This window comes from Polyodon spathula, chromosome 21 (genome assembly GCF_017654505.1).
Source record: "Polyodon spathula isolate WHYD16114869_AA chromosome 21, ASM1765450v1, whole genome shotgun sequence".
Taxonomy (NCBI): domain Eukaryota; kingdom Metazoa; phylum Chordata; class Actinopteri; order Acipenseriformes; family Polyodontidae; genus Polyodon; species Polyodon spathula.
In genome coordinates, this window is record NC_054554.1 from 15,215,705 (window position 1) to 15,230,596 (window position 14,892).

At 38.3% G+C, this 14,892-nt stretch overlaps 1 protein-coding gene across 1 annotated transcript; it reads right to left on the reverse strand.

Annotated features, from left to right (window-relative positions):
* Positions 1-12,059: 12,059 nt before the first annotated feature.
* Positions 12,060-14,672, reverse strand: LOC121296609 (arylamine N-acetyltransferase, pineal gland isozyme NAT-10-like). The gene is made up of 2 exons (XM_041222326.1): positions 14,348-14,672; positions 12,060-13,280 (listed from the first exon to the last, which is right to left on the reverse strand). The coding sequence occupies exon 2, from the start codon at positions 13,272-13,274 to the stop codon at positions 12,402-12,404; it is 873 nt and encodes a 290-aa protein (XP_041078260.1). The 5' UTR covers positions 13,275-13,280; positions 14,348-14,672; the 3' UTR covers positions 12,060-12,401.
* Between the last annotated feature and the right edge of the window lie 220 nt (positions 14,673-14,892).

The window sequence follows — 14,892 nt, forward strand, 5'->3', positions numbered from 1 at the left end:
TTTGGTTTTGGCCCTGTTTTTATTTCTAACATTAGACTCCTCTATAAGAATGTTTTAGCCTGGTAAAAGTAAACAATGATCTGAGTGTCCCTTTCCCTGTGCAGAGGGGGATACGGCAGGGCTGCTCCCTCTCAGGGATGCTCTACTCCCTCTCTATAGAGCCTTTCCTGCATCAGCTGAGGGAGAAGCTAACCGGGCTGGCTGTGCCAGCTGCATCCAACAACGCCCCCATAAGGCTATCTTCGTATGCTGATCACCTTAATGTTTTCACTGGATGTCACTGTGCTGGAATCTTGCATTAAGAATTATGAAAAGGCCACCTCAGCTCGGGTCAATTGGGCAAAAAGTGTAGTTTTTCTGCCTGGTAGCTGGGAGGGAGTAACTCCCCCGTCACTGCCCCCCAGCGCTGACCTAGGAAAACACTGGGGTTCAGACATTGGAAGTGCTTTTTGGGTGAAAGAAGTGTTCATGCAACAGAACTGGGAGGGATTGCTGGATAAAGTGAAAGGGAGGCTGCAGAGCTGGCAGTGGCTCCTTTCACGTCTCTCATTTAGGGGGAGGGTCCTTGTTATTAACAATCTGTGCTCTGGCATAGGCTGGTGTGTCTGGACCCTTCCCTGGCTCTGTTAAATGAGATTCAGAAGTGTCTGGTTCAGTTTTTCTGGAGTGGGCATCACTGGCTGCAGCCGACTGTCCTGTACCTCCCCCGTGAGGAAGGGGGGCAGGGGCTGATTGATATCCCCAGCAGGGTGGCAGTGTTCAGGTTACAGGCTGCCCAGAAGCTGCTCTATGGCTGAGCTGGAGAGGCCTGGCTCACTTACTCCTGCACAGAGCGGGAGAGTTAGGGCTCGACAAGCACCTGTTTTTAATTCTCCCAGAACAGCTCAATGATAGCGGGCTGGTTAGTTTTTATAAAAACCTAGTTAACACAGGGAGGATTTTAAAAAACATTAGATCAGAAGAGTCGCTGTGCACTAAATGGGTTTTTGAAGAGCCTCTGTTTTTTAATCCCATTTTTAAATGTGAAAGTTTTAATTCTGCACATATGTCTTCAGTGTTTTATAAAGCAGGTTTTACTAAGCTTGGCCAGCTGATTGATTTTAGTCTGTTAAAATGGAAAGTCAGTAGGGAGTTAGCTATATCACTATAGATCAAATCAGTGCGGTTTGTAGAAAAGATCCTGAGTGATTTACATGCCTCTCTTATTCCAGCTATGTCCCAATTTTTGGCTAGTCTTTTATCAGAGCGCTTGGTTTCAGAGCAGGAGCCCCTGTTCCCCACAGTGCTAGTCTCCCCCTCAGTGCCAGAGGAGGAGGAATCACCTGGCAAAATACTGCTGTTGAAGAAAGTGGCAGAGGTGGCTTTCCATATTGCAGAGAAAAGCAGCTGTATGAAATGTGTATTAAAAAATGTTATTATAATCAGCTGAAGGACCTGGGGGACACTAGTGGAGAGCTCACCTCATTGTTCATGATGATGAATCCCCTGTCTGAGAGTTTTATATAAACTACCCCTGCCCAGGCGCTCTGGAGACCTGCAGTGGAGAGTGCTGCACGGAATTATAGCCACAAACTGGTGCTTGAGCCGTGTGGAGTTGGCGGTCAATGATCTGTGCCCCTTCTGTTCTGCAGTGGAGACAGTTTTCCACCTGTTTTCAGACTGCCCCTGGCTGCAGCCTTTTTTTAGTTTTTTAGAAAACCTGCTGGCTTCCTTGGGAGTTGTTTTTACAAAACAGCTCTTTGTTTTTAACATTAAATATAGTTGTAAACAAAGAAACAAGTGCTCACTGGTCAACTTTGTACTGGGTCAGGCGAAGATTTTAGCCACTGGTTTTAGTAATGCTGTAAGCGTTTTTAGAATCCTGATGGATTCAGGATTAAGATAGATTTTCATTCTCATCAAATGGTGCAGGACTTGGACATTTTTAAAGAACGTTGGTGCATAGGAGATTGGGTGTGGGACGTAAGTGAAGAGCGGGAGCTCATTGTGATCCTATAAACCTCAAAAAAAAAGAAAAACAAAAAAAACTTTAAAAGTGATTTGCATGGACCATGATAGTGCTGCTATTTTTGAAATTGTTGCTTTGTAGCTAGATGTATTTTTTGTTATTTTTTGGATATAATAAAGGGATTTTAAAACTCTCTCTCTCTCTCTCTCTCTCTCTCTCTCTCTCTCTCTCTCTCTCTCTCTCTCTCTCTCTCTCTCAATACATTGCATACACATTGGAAAAATAACTTAAAATAAAAATATCCGACCGAGAGCAAGGAAAGTTGAGAAGTTAACCTTGCTTGCTGCATTAAAAAAAAAATATGGGTATTGTGTGTGAGTGGGGGGAGTGAACACATAGTGTAACCTGCCATTAATCACGAAAGTAGAAGGCGGCAAAAGTATGAACAACTTTGCACAGTTTATCAATTTAAAATATAGTGTTTTTATGCAGTTAGATTTTCCATTTGAGACTGTTAGAGTTATAATATTGGTAACTTTCAGTTTTTTAACTGTTCTCTGTAATTTAGTTGCAAAAGCTGCACATCATTAACATCTGTGACTGATCATTTGCACCCTTATTGGTGTATTGAAGAACACATTGTGAATGTGTTGCTTGTCATGTTGAAGAGGAGATTGTAAACTGCAAGCTCACATTATGCAAGTTATTTATATTTCTATTGCTAATATTTTTTCTGCAGTTTCTGATGTGGTATTTGTTCCCAATAATAGAAATATTGTATTTAAAATTGTACTAAATGTCCATGGGTATCCTAAATGGTTAGTAGAACATTTCTGTTGTTGAGACACTGGATCAAGTTATTGTATATCAAACCAGTTGTGAAGTATTAGTACGCTTTCCTTGATTGTACAACAATGATATTGTTTGCTTGGTTGAACTAGTTTATGCAGCGTGGGTTGGATGCAGAGATGAGAAAGCAGTTGGAAGAAGACGAGAAGAGGATAATCAGTGATGAACACTAGTACCTGGATTTACCAGAGCTCAAGGAGAAAGAGTAAGACTGCAGTTCATTGCTAGCTTGCTAAGTTGAAATATAGCTCTAATTAATACCCAGTTCCCCCTAGTTAGGCTATTCAATGAGCCATCATGAAATTTTGAAAAGGTGATTATGAATTAAGTGAATGGCAATTGTGTGGTTTCATGTCAGGCAGGTAGTGTGGATAGGGTGTTGGTGCAAGGTTTAAAAATAAATGTGTTTTACTGGTATGTAATGTATTTACATCTGTTTGATCATGTAAAATTAGTTTTGTTACATTAGATAAATAAAATTGCCATATACAGTAGATCAAAGATGTCAAACCACAATTTCTGTATTATAAGAACATAAGAAAGTTTACAAACGAGAGGAGGCCATTCGGCCCATCTTGCTCGTTTGGTTGTTAGTAGCTTCTTGATCCCAAAATCTCATCAAGCAGCTTCTTGAAGGATCCCAGGGTGTCAGCTTCAACAACATTACTGGGGAGTTGATTCCAGACCCTCACAATTCTCTATGTAAAAAAGTGCCTCCTATTTTCTGTTCTGAATGCCCCTTTGTCTAATCTCCATTTGTGACCCCTGGTCCTTGTTTCTTTTTTCAGGCTGAAAAAGTCCCTTGGGTCGACACTGTCAATACCTTTTAGAATTTTGAATGCTTGAATTAGGTCACCACAGAGTCTTCTTTGTTCAAGACTGAACAGATTCAATTCTTTTAGCCTGTCTGCATATGACATGCCTTTTAAGCCTGGAATAATTCTGGTCGCTCTTCTTTGCACTCTTTCTAGAGCAGCAATATCTTTTTTATAGCGAGGTGACCAGAACTGCACACAATATTCAAGATGAGGTCTTACTAGTGCATTGTACAGTTTTAACATTACTTCTCTTGATTTAAATTCAACTCTTTTCACAATGTATCCAAGCATCTTGTTAGCCTTTTTTATAGCTTCCCCACATTGTCTAGATGAAGACATTTCTGAGTTAACAAAAACTCCTAGGTCTTTTTCATAGATTCCTTCTCCAATTTCAGTATCTCCCATATGATATTTATAATGTACATTTTTATTTCCTGCGTGCAGTACCTTACACTTTTCTCTATTAAATGTCATTTGCCATATGTCTGCCCAGTTCTGAATCTTGTCTAGATCATTTTGAATGACCTTTGCTGCTGCAACAGTGTTTGCCACTCCTCCTACTTTTGTGTCGTCTGCAAATTTAACAAGTTTGCTTACTATACCAGAATCTAAATCATTAATGTAGATTAGGAATAGCAGAGGACCTAATACTGATCCCTGTGGTAAACCACTGGTTACCACACTCCATTCTGAGGTTTTTCCTCTAATAAGTACTTTCTGTTTTCTACATGTTAACCACTCCCTAATCCATGTACATGTGTTTCCTTGAATCCCAACTGCGTTCAGTTTGAGAATTAATCTTTTGTGCGGGACTTTGTCAAAAGCTTTCTGGAAATCTAAATAAACCATGTCATATGCTTTGCAATTATCCATTATCGATGTTACATCCTCAAAAAAATCAAGCAAGTTAGTTAGACACGATCTCCCTTTCCTAAAACCATGTTGACTGTCTCCCAGGACCCTGTTACCATATAGGTAATTTTCCATTTTGGATCTTATTATAGTTTCCATAAGTTTGCATATAATAGAAGTCAGGCTTACTGGTCTGTAGTTACCTGGTTCAGTTTTGTTTCCCTTTTTGTGGATCGGTATTACGTTTGCAATTTTCCAGTCTGTCGGTACCACCCCTGTGTCAAGAGACTGCTGCATGATCTTGGTTAGCGGTTTGTAAATTACTTCTTTCATTTATTTGAGTACTACTGTGAGGATCTCATCCGGCCCAGGGGATTTGTTTATTTTAAGAGCTCCTAGTCCCTTTAACACTTCTGCCTCAGTTATGCTAAAGTTATTTAAAACTGGATAGGAACTGGATGACATGTGGGGCATGTTGTCAGTATCTTCCTTTGTAAAAACTTGTGAAAAGTAATCATTTAATATACTTGCTTTTTTTTTTTTCATCTACGATTTTGCCATTTGTATCTCTTAAACATTTAATCTCCTCTTTGAATGTTCGCTTGCTGTTGTAATATTGGAAAAACATTTTGGAATTGGTTTTAGCTCCCTTAGCAATGTTCATTTCTATTTCTCTCTTGGCCTTTCTAACTTCCTTTTTGACTTGCGTTTGCAGTTCTGTGTACTCTTTCTGCGTACTTTCTTTTTGGTCCTTTTTTAATTCAGCATCGCTGAATATTTTTTTTAATTGATCTATTAAACCATTTTGGCAATTTAGTTTTACATTTAGATTTGTCTACTTTAGGGATGTAATTGTTTTGCGCCTCTAGTACTACATTTTTGAAGAACAACCATCCTTCTTCTGTGGGTGTTTTCTCTATTTTACTCCAATCTACTTCTGTTAGTCTCTGTTTCATACCTTCATAGTTTGCTTTTCTAAAATTGTAAACCTTAGCTTTAGTCATTACTTTTGGGGTTTTAAAAAACACTTCAAATGAGACCATGTTGTGGTCTGAGTTTGCCAGTGGTTCTCTGACCTCTGTTTTAGTTATTCTATCTTCGTTATTTGAAAAGACTAAATCAAGGCATGCCTCCCCTCTAGTCGGTGCCTTGACAAATTGTGATCCCAAGTATTATGGATACTTATTTGGCAAAAATCTAATGGTAACTTTCAGTGTGACCTAATTTACTGCCATATTGAGGTCATAAGACTTTAATAAGTTTCTTGGGTATGCAGATAATACCACACCTGGGATCAATACAATTGTAATTGTGTAACTTGTAATTGTAATTACAATGTCATTGTAATTGAACCTTGGCACACCTGTGTGATTGTATTTGTAATTGTCATATAATTGATCAATTAGTTAAATTACACACCTTTCTGAGCTTTACCATTCACAGATCCATGTTGTGTTTTACATTGAGCTAACATTTTTCTCGCATTCCCAACCACTTTTAGTGACCCCATTTGTTGAGAAAACAGTATAGAATATATTTTTGTATTTGTACCTGTGATTACTGTTGTAATTATAATTTTCCCTAGGTCTGGATAGTACATGTCTATTTTACGTCCTGTTTTACTAACCACTCGGGTATGCTATTCCCCCTTACATTATGCCCCAGGGGGTGCTTTCGTTTTGTTTAAAACTCCCATTTTTGGTTACTATTTAACATTGTTCTACAGAAACTCATGACCCTGATGAACTCCCAGAATAGGACTGAGGATGTTGAGGAAGAGGAGCAAAATAAAACAGGAGTGGATGTTTCAGACCAAGAGATGGCAAGGAGGTAAGCAAGGAACCAAAAGTGGGTTGCTGAGAAAAAAAAAAAAACTTGCTACTTTCATAAGGGCTTGTTGTCAGTTGTCATAAACACTGCGATTCAGTTGGTCTTTTTCACTGCTGCAGTTTCCTGAGTGGTCTAATGAGAATTACTCTCATATTATGTTTGTTTTTTTTTTATATTTGTTGAGGTGCTTTGACTTTGAGTTCAGGAGCTGCTATTCAGTTCTAGTTGCCTGCCACAGATATGTGTAATGTAGACTAGATCAGCCCAAGTGTCTGCACCATTTTTGTTTACTGCAGTGTATTGCCAACAAAACAACAAGAAACTTAATCAAAACTAGAAAATCACTACACAGCGCTAGCTCTTGCTTGTCTAAAGACACTGTAACTGACCTTACATGTTGCATATGGCAGGCAGCTATAACTAGTATTTGCGTAAGCTACTTGTAGTACTCTTTAAATGTATAAAGCAATTTTCAGATTGTTTTTCTTGCAGATATGAGAGCATGGAGGGAAGCATCAAAAGGAAGTTTACTAAAAAGCGGAACCGCCCAGCAATTCAAAGAGAGGACAATGTTAATAGCAACATTAGGAGTCCCAAAATCAAGAAGGCGTTCTTAAAATCACAAGCAGGGGGTGGACAGGGACCAAAAATTGGCCTGGGAAGTTCGGGTCCACCGGCCCACATTTATGTCAATATCAACATACCGAAATAATAATTAAGTTAGCGCATGCAGCACGCCGTCATGATGAAGTATCGGTAAAAAAATAGAGTTTTAAATTGTTAGGGTAAAACTGCTTTCTAAATTGTAGGCTATAGCTACTACCAGGTTTTCAAACATATTAGGGGAGATTTAGGTATGGCAAAATATAGGCTATGGCAGTTGCCATACCATGTCTTCATGATCTAGAAGTCACAATTAGGCTATCCTATTGAAAATATCAGAAATATTTTTCTATTCATTATTCTTTGTCTCCGAACGTCTCTCTGTTTGCCACCACTTTGCGGTCAGTGAATGCAACAATGTATCAGTGCTAATTTCGCCAATTTGTCCAGTTTATGCACCAAGGATTATTTCATTGATGGCTCTGCTCTATGCAATTACAATTTTCTGTTTACAGTAATCGGTGGTCTAAGATCTAATTGCATATCAGATTATTTTAAACACAAGATTGCCGTCAGTTGGTAGGCTATTATTTCGTATTGGTATTTACTGTAAGCAAATAATAAACATGGGTAGCCCACAGTGGCGGCTGGAGAGGTCTGTGGCAGGGGAGGCGGGAGCACGAGTGGAGAATCAGTGCTCTAACTCAAAGTTAAAAAAGCAGACAATTTGAGTAATAATAATAATAAAATAAGGAGCTCCTCTCCTACTTCCTTAATTACTAAGGGTTCCTCTAAATATATTAATATTTTCTAATTGGTGTAACTGCGATAATTAAAATTGTCAAGTTCAAAATTCCAATTGCATCTAGCTCACTCTGTATCTCTCGCTTTCTCTCACGCTCTGTCACTGTTCTGCGCTGTTATCTGTTATCACTGTTATCAATCCCTGTCTCTCCTTTTTCCCTCTCTTGCTCCTCAAACACAGCTACATCTGCTTTAATATGCATAAAAGAACAACAGCAATCAATTTAATTAATACCTTTAGCAAACTGTATTATAATTTGAAAGAATACTCACAGGAACATAACTTGCTTAATTTATAAAACAGATAGTTCCGGTCCTTCTTTCTGATTGGTCAAAACAGCTGTTCAGCCATGCTATATTCAACCATAGGCCACTCTTAGTCCTTCTCACCGTTCCATAAATTATATCGCAACAACCTAATCAACATCGACCTAAGTATCAAACCCAATCAAATTCATGTGAAAAGATTGCTTTAAAATTTGGGATTTTGTTAGTGTGATACAATACATGCAATGTGAAATCTACACTGTGAGTGTCCAGTAGGGGGCAATACTATAGTCATGCTATGGTTTTAGAAATGTTTGAGCTAAGGTTTTTTTTAGTAACCCAGCTAGCTAGCTAGCATAATATGGCTAGTTGATTTGCTAGCCGAGCGTAGCATAGCTATACATAGCTGACTAGATCTCAAAAAGTGACTAACGTTACTAATATTGGTGTAGCCGTTTTATAAAAGCAAAAGGCACGAGAGGTGATATATATATAGTCACAGCTAGGACGTTATTAGGTACGAGGCACAGCCGAGTCGTTCGTCTATTTTAATGCAACCATAAACTCTACTGCTTGTACCGGCTGTGCTCGACCCTGCCACAGCGTCATCTTCTTCAGTGGGCTCCGTAGGCCAGGGGTGTGCTGGAGGGCCAGTGTCCCTCCTGGCTTTTTTTCCAACTGTGCTCTAAATTACTTAATTAGACCAATAATTGGTAATAATTGGTCCAATTAACTAATTTAGGGCAAAGTTGGAACAAAAGTCAAGATGGACACCAGCCCTCCAGGACTGGAATTGCCCACCCCTGCCCTAGACTAAGTTGGCTGATTAACACTGGCATCCTGACATCCTTCGCTGTCCCTACTACCAGCCGTCCTATGGAACATGTCCGTTATTTTTACTTTGCGGCACCTGCCTCAAGAGACCGTTGACGTTTGTCTCTAATCTTTTCTGCCCAACCTTTTCTTTTTCTCTCCATTTTTTTAAACTGACACTCATCCACTATCAATACAAGAGGTTCAAACGAAAGACGAAATCTGGTTGACCAATCCCGTTCTATGAAAATCCGGGTAAGTCCAATTAGGGAGTGGCCAGTCCTCACCCCCCCCACCCATTTAGATATTGCGATATTCAGTCTACCCAAGAGATGACTGGTGTGGTGATGTGTGCGTGCGAGAGAGCGAGACTGACAAGTTAATAACTGCATAATTCTCAGCATGTAATGGGAAAAATAATAACAATTATAATTATAAATCAAACGTAGACCGTCGGCCCATGCAGGTCCAAACAGACCAGCCCACCGGGGATTCTCCTGCACTTCCCGATGGCCAGTCCGTGCCTGATCACAACCCTAGAAAAGAAAGGGAGTTAAACAGGATGTGCTTACAGGGACAATTGACTGGCAAGTGAGTGTCAAAGGAGGGAGAAAAGTAGTTTTTATATCTTGCTGTTTTGTGTGTTTCTGATGAGCTTTTTTTTAAAAACATTTTTTTATTAATTTAAAATGGGTGTTACGCATCCATCTTTTTTAGCCACTAAGTAGAATAATATCAACTCATCAAGAATGGTAAAATATTGTCTTTACAAAACGTATCCAATATAGTTTTTGAGTCTGCCAATATTAATAATTGAGAACTTTATTAACCCTTTGTGGTCCATTTATTCAGCGCTTGTCAGGCACGTCGGGTCCAATTTATTTTCACACGTGCTGTTTATTTTACACTCGCTGTGTAAAATATTTTTCCGAGTAAAACAGGTTTAAAAGGACCTGCACGATAAAAGGACATCAGTATTGCATCTCCAGCCAAGCCCCACCCCTTGTTCGCTGTATGTTTCACGTACCTCTTTACGTAACTCGTTTAATAACTCCTCAATAATGTGATCCAAGTCAATATTTTATCACTATAACATCTCAAAAAGCTCTGCAAATGTCTGCGATGTTCTTTGAGCGCTGGATGTGGAAGCAGCTACTGTATCTCATTGTTAATTGTGCTCGCTTTGTTCAGCATTGGCTGCAATTCCTTCACCTTCTCAAAAGATCTAAACAGATATCAAGCTGCCTTGTACTTGCTATTCAACTACATATGTGTGTTGCAAGAAAAAGCTTGGAATTAAAACAACGTATTTGAACTTCACTTGCTTATAGTTTGACATGAAACTTGCCTTAATGAAATATCCAGGCAGTGTTATCAAGTTTTTCTCCAACACATTTATTTAATCTGTACACTATATTGGTATTGATCAGTGGTATCGAAGTCAATGGAAATCTGGTCTGTTCATCCTGTGACTGAAAATTTAATTGTTGTATGAAAATAGTCCAGTGATTGTGTACATGAGGAAACAGATCAAAAAAAAGAAAAGTACATGAAATGTTGCATGTAGGAAAAGTTCAGAATGACTATAGTATGGATGTGTGTGTATTTACCTGTGTAAATGAGGTTCATGATGTGTGTGTATTTACCTGTGTAAATAAGGTTCATGACGTGTGTGTATTTAGCTTTATAGATGACGTGTGTATTTACCTGTGTAAATGAGGTTCATGATGTGTGTGTATTTACTTGTGTAAATGAGGTTCATGACGTGTGTATTTACCTGTATAGATGAGGTTCATGACGTGTATATTTACCTGTGTAAATGAGGTTCATGACGTGTGTATTTACCTGTGTAAATGAGGTTCATGATGTGTGTGTATTAACTTGTGTAAATGAGGTGCATGACGTGTGTGTATTTAGCTTATAGATGAGGTTCATGACGTGTGTATTTACCTGTGTAAATGAGGTTCATGATGTGTGTGTATTTACCTGTGTAAATGAGGTTCATGATGTGTGTGTATTTACCTGTGTAAATGAGGTTCATGATGTGTGTGTATTTACTTGTGTAAATGAGGTTCATGACGTGTGTATTTACCTGTATAGATGAGGTTCATGACGTGTGTATTTACCTGTGTAAATGAGATTCATGATGTGTGTGTATTTACCTGTGTAAATGAGGTTCATGATGTGTGTGTATTTACTTGTGTAAATGAGGTGCATGACGTGTGTGTATTTAGCTGTGTAAATGAGGTGCATGACTTTGGTTTGTTGTATACTTTGTCATAATGACTGTAAACTTGAGTCATTCCTTTTGCTGATCAGCACTAAGTTATTTAAAACACAACTGACAACCAACATTTATCCAGTAAAGCTTAATAATTTGTAAAAGGTTTACAAAGAGAGAGGGTGGGGTACAGTAATGTCTTGTGTTTTTTTAAAAAATTAAATTTTTTTATACTAAATGTTTAGCTCCGTCACAGTTCCGAGGCTCCAAAACTACTGGGCCCTGATCTGAAGGTGATGTTAAATGTACAACATGAAAGCACAGCTACCTCAGTGACATGCTGTCCTTTCTGGTAGAAAGGTGGTATTTTGAGGTCCTGTGTGGTTTAACAGCTCAAAGTAGTGAAGCCTCAAGAGCTGAAAAAGAACCTTATACAAGCATTCTTGGTTAATGTTTTATAGCACTTTATTGGGAGTGGCATTGAAAAGTTTGTGTGGGAGCAGCAGTGGTTTCGCAAGACCTACAAATTTCTTCTGGGGAGTAGAATGTGTGATTTATTTAGTTTGAGTTTATTTCATGGGATATCTTCATGACTTATATAAATTGTCTTGTAGAAACAAATACCAACATGGTCATAGTCACATTCAAAATGCATTAAGTAGTGTTTGTTGGAGTTTTTGTTCCAGCACTAAAAAATACTACTAGTTGGTGTATGTTAAATATACATTCAGTTACAATGTGTAGATAGCAATGCCTAAAAATACTAGTCCAGTAGTGTTTGTAAGGAAATCAAGAAACTGTATCATTTATCATCACTAACATGCAGAAGTCTGAAGTTCTTAAGATGTCGCTACAAAAAAAAGAAATTACACAAAGTAGGAAAAATGTACTTCAAATAATTCAAATTCTACTCCTGGGCCCACAAATTAATTCCAGCTAAATGAAAGTATATATATATATATATATATATATATATATATATATATATATATATATATATATATATATATATATATATATATATATATTAGCTCAAAGAGCCAGCTGCCCAACGTTTCGATATGTTGTACATATCTTTCTCAAGGGAGCCTCTTGCATGTACACACACACTTTTGTCACTTAAACTCAGTCTCAGTCATGAAATGAGGGGGCACAACTGTTTTAGGAACTAGTCTGATCAACAGTTAACCTGCCAGAAGATCCTTTTCAAAAACAATGATCTATTAGTTGCTCAAAACTTACTGAAAAAACGATCAGCTTGTGCAAAAACACTTTATTTCAAAGCAGAAGGCATCTCTTCCATTGATAGAAGATATGTGTGTTGTGTTCTTCAGCTCTAATACTAATCAATCTGTCAAATTAACATTACTGATCATAATTTGCCTTGCAAAGATGCCTAGATATTGTAACAGGCTTTATTGTTGACAGGTACAAGTTTATTTTCTAATACCACACCAAACTTCTCTTCGAGTACCTTCTCCACTTCTTCATCAGTGACTGTAGACACATCAACCAAATCAACACCTTCCTGGTAGTTATAGGTGACCTCATAGTAAGTCCACCCAATCACAGCCCGAAACCCAGTGGTGGTCTGCAAAGAGCAGATAGACTTATTGGTAAACAAGGATTCTGGAGACGTCTGGAGAAAATGACACGTCTGCTCAAAATGATCCATGTTGCGTGGCGCAATGGTAAAACAATAGATTTTCTTAGAGAGACTCTTGTTAACGAGAGAGGAACCAGCGAAGCTTTCATTTGGAACATGAGGCTTGCGTCCAGTCTTCTGCAAGACCCAGACACCCTTATCTTCAACAAGACGGAAGGTGCCAGGAAGCTGAGGCTGGTCCTTCCCTGAAATGAGTTCCAGGGGCTGCCAGATTTGACCAGAGACACCGAAACTCACGTCAGCTATGTATGGCTTCCCATCAATGATCACCTTGGATATGAGATGTGACTCTTGAGGGCTATAATCGTCCTTGAGGGTGTCATATACCCTTGACCCCAACCGGGTAATGTCATACCCCATCTCTTTCAACACCCAGGAGAATAGCAGGTTGTTTTCACAGCACCACCCCCCTCGTTTGTTTCTCACAAGTTTGTTGTAGATGGTTTCCAGGTCTAAGGTGATCTTCTCCCCACAGTGAATGCTGAGGTTTTCAAATGGGATCGACCTGATGTGGTGCTCATGGAGTTCAGTCAGAGTTTTCAGATCTGCTTTGTGACTTGGCTCTTTGTAGCCAATTCTTGCAAAATACTCAGTCAGATTCATTTTCTCCTGTTAAAGAAAAAAGATTTTCATACAATGGAGGGTGGAGACAAAACCAAAACCAGAATCTGACCTCATTTGACCATTGAAGATGCTGAAAAAGACTTAACAAGAGTCTATCTAGTATCTACCATTGTTTGTTTTACTATATGTATACAGATACAACTATTAAGCACCTAATATTCAATGTACTTTATCATAGAGGGGAGGAAAATGAACAGAGAAATAGATTTAATAAAATTATAGGAATGTACCAAAGGAGCATGTAACCAAAATAATTATTCTAAATATATCTAGAGTACCGTGCCCCCAAAATCTAGTTATAGTACACTGAAGAACTGCTTGGAATGTGCAAACTTTGAATACATTCAGGCAAGCATTTTCGACGGTACTGCCTTCCATAACTAATTGGACGACAGTAAACATTCAGAAGTATGTACAGTGTATGACCTAGAGATGCATATACATCTTGTTAATGAATTTCCATACCGGTTTTCCAAGTGGGTGACGTTGTGCAGTACTGTATCTAAAAAAAAATGTGTGCAGTGCTCTAATCAGCAAAACAGCAGAGACACTATTCCCTGTGTCTCTTCACAGTGCCGTGCATAATAAATTTAAAAGCATGATAGCAACAATCTGTCTGTGAAAACAGAATGCACGTTTCTCATTGTAATGGACTAATATACTATATAAAACAGCCCTTTATCATCATGTTTCATGTTAATCATTTGGAATATATGATTTGACTGCTGTTTGTCAGCTGTTTCAGCCCGTTAAGTGTTACACCATGTTTAAAAACAAGTAGTTAATAATTGAATAAACAAACACACAGTTTGACAGAGCCTAAGTCTCTTTGCAATTCTACTGCAGGCTTTTAAAAAACTGCATTTGAGTAATAGCCAAACCACAAAAAAATGGAATGCTACAGTGAAAATGTAAAATTAGAACGAAAAGTAATCAATATGTGGGGATCATAGCTTGCCAAACAAGTTTGCTGCTAAAGTTTTGTAGGAGGGACTTTATTGTTTTTTTAAGGCTTCCTGGAAGTTTACTATTGAACAAAACAAGGTACTTACCCAAACATATCCAGAAAACTGCAAGCAGAATCTGACAACCTTGTACCTAAAGCTGTGGTGAGGACTGTAATGGGTTAGATACAGTAAACAGGTTAACAGAAATTTATGTATTTCATGTATTGTAACTGTGTCTTCTAAGGCCAGGAAGCAAAAGCTTCTAGAGTACTGGTATTTATGGGCTGTGTGGGGGAGGAGTTGTTCAAAGTCCCTTAAAGACAGAACATTATTTTATTTTATTTTTTAACATGGAGAGACAGATTATCAAAGCTTGAATACTCCAAATTGATATTTGTACGGAATAAAAAAAAAAAAAAAAAAAAACACCCTTGACAAATCTAAATTGACTAAGAAACAACTTGATGGTTTATAAGCTCCTAAATAAAACGTGTGAGTTGATTTGGAGTAAAGAGCTTTAAGAATTTAGCACATAATGTCAGTTGTCTGTCTCAGGCTGTGTCTCAAATCGATTTCTCTGCACTATCCCCCAAGATCTACGTAGTGTAGTTTCCTAATCGGCAGATTAGGGTGTGGGGATCATAGCAAAT

Bases quoted from the DNA above. Each gene is read 5' to 3' on its own strand.
- LOC121296609 (XM_041222326.1), bottom strand. From the start codon at position 13,274: ATGAATCTGACTGAGTATTTTGCAAGAATTGGCTACAAAGAGCCAAGT.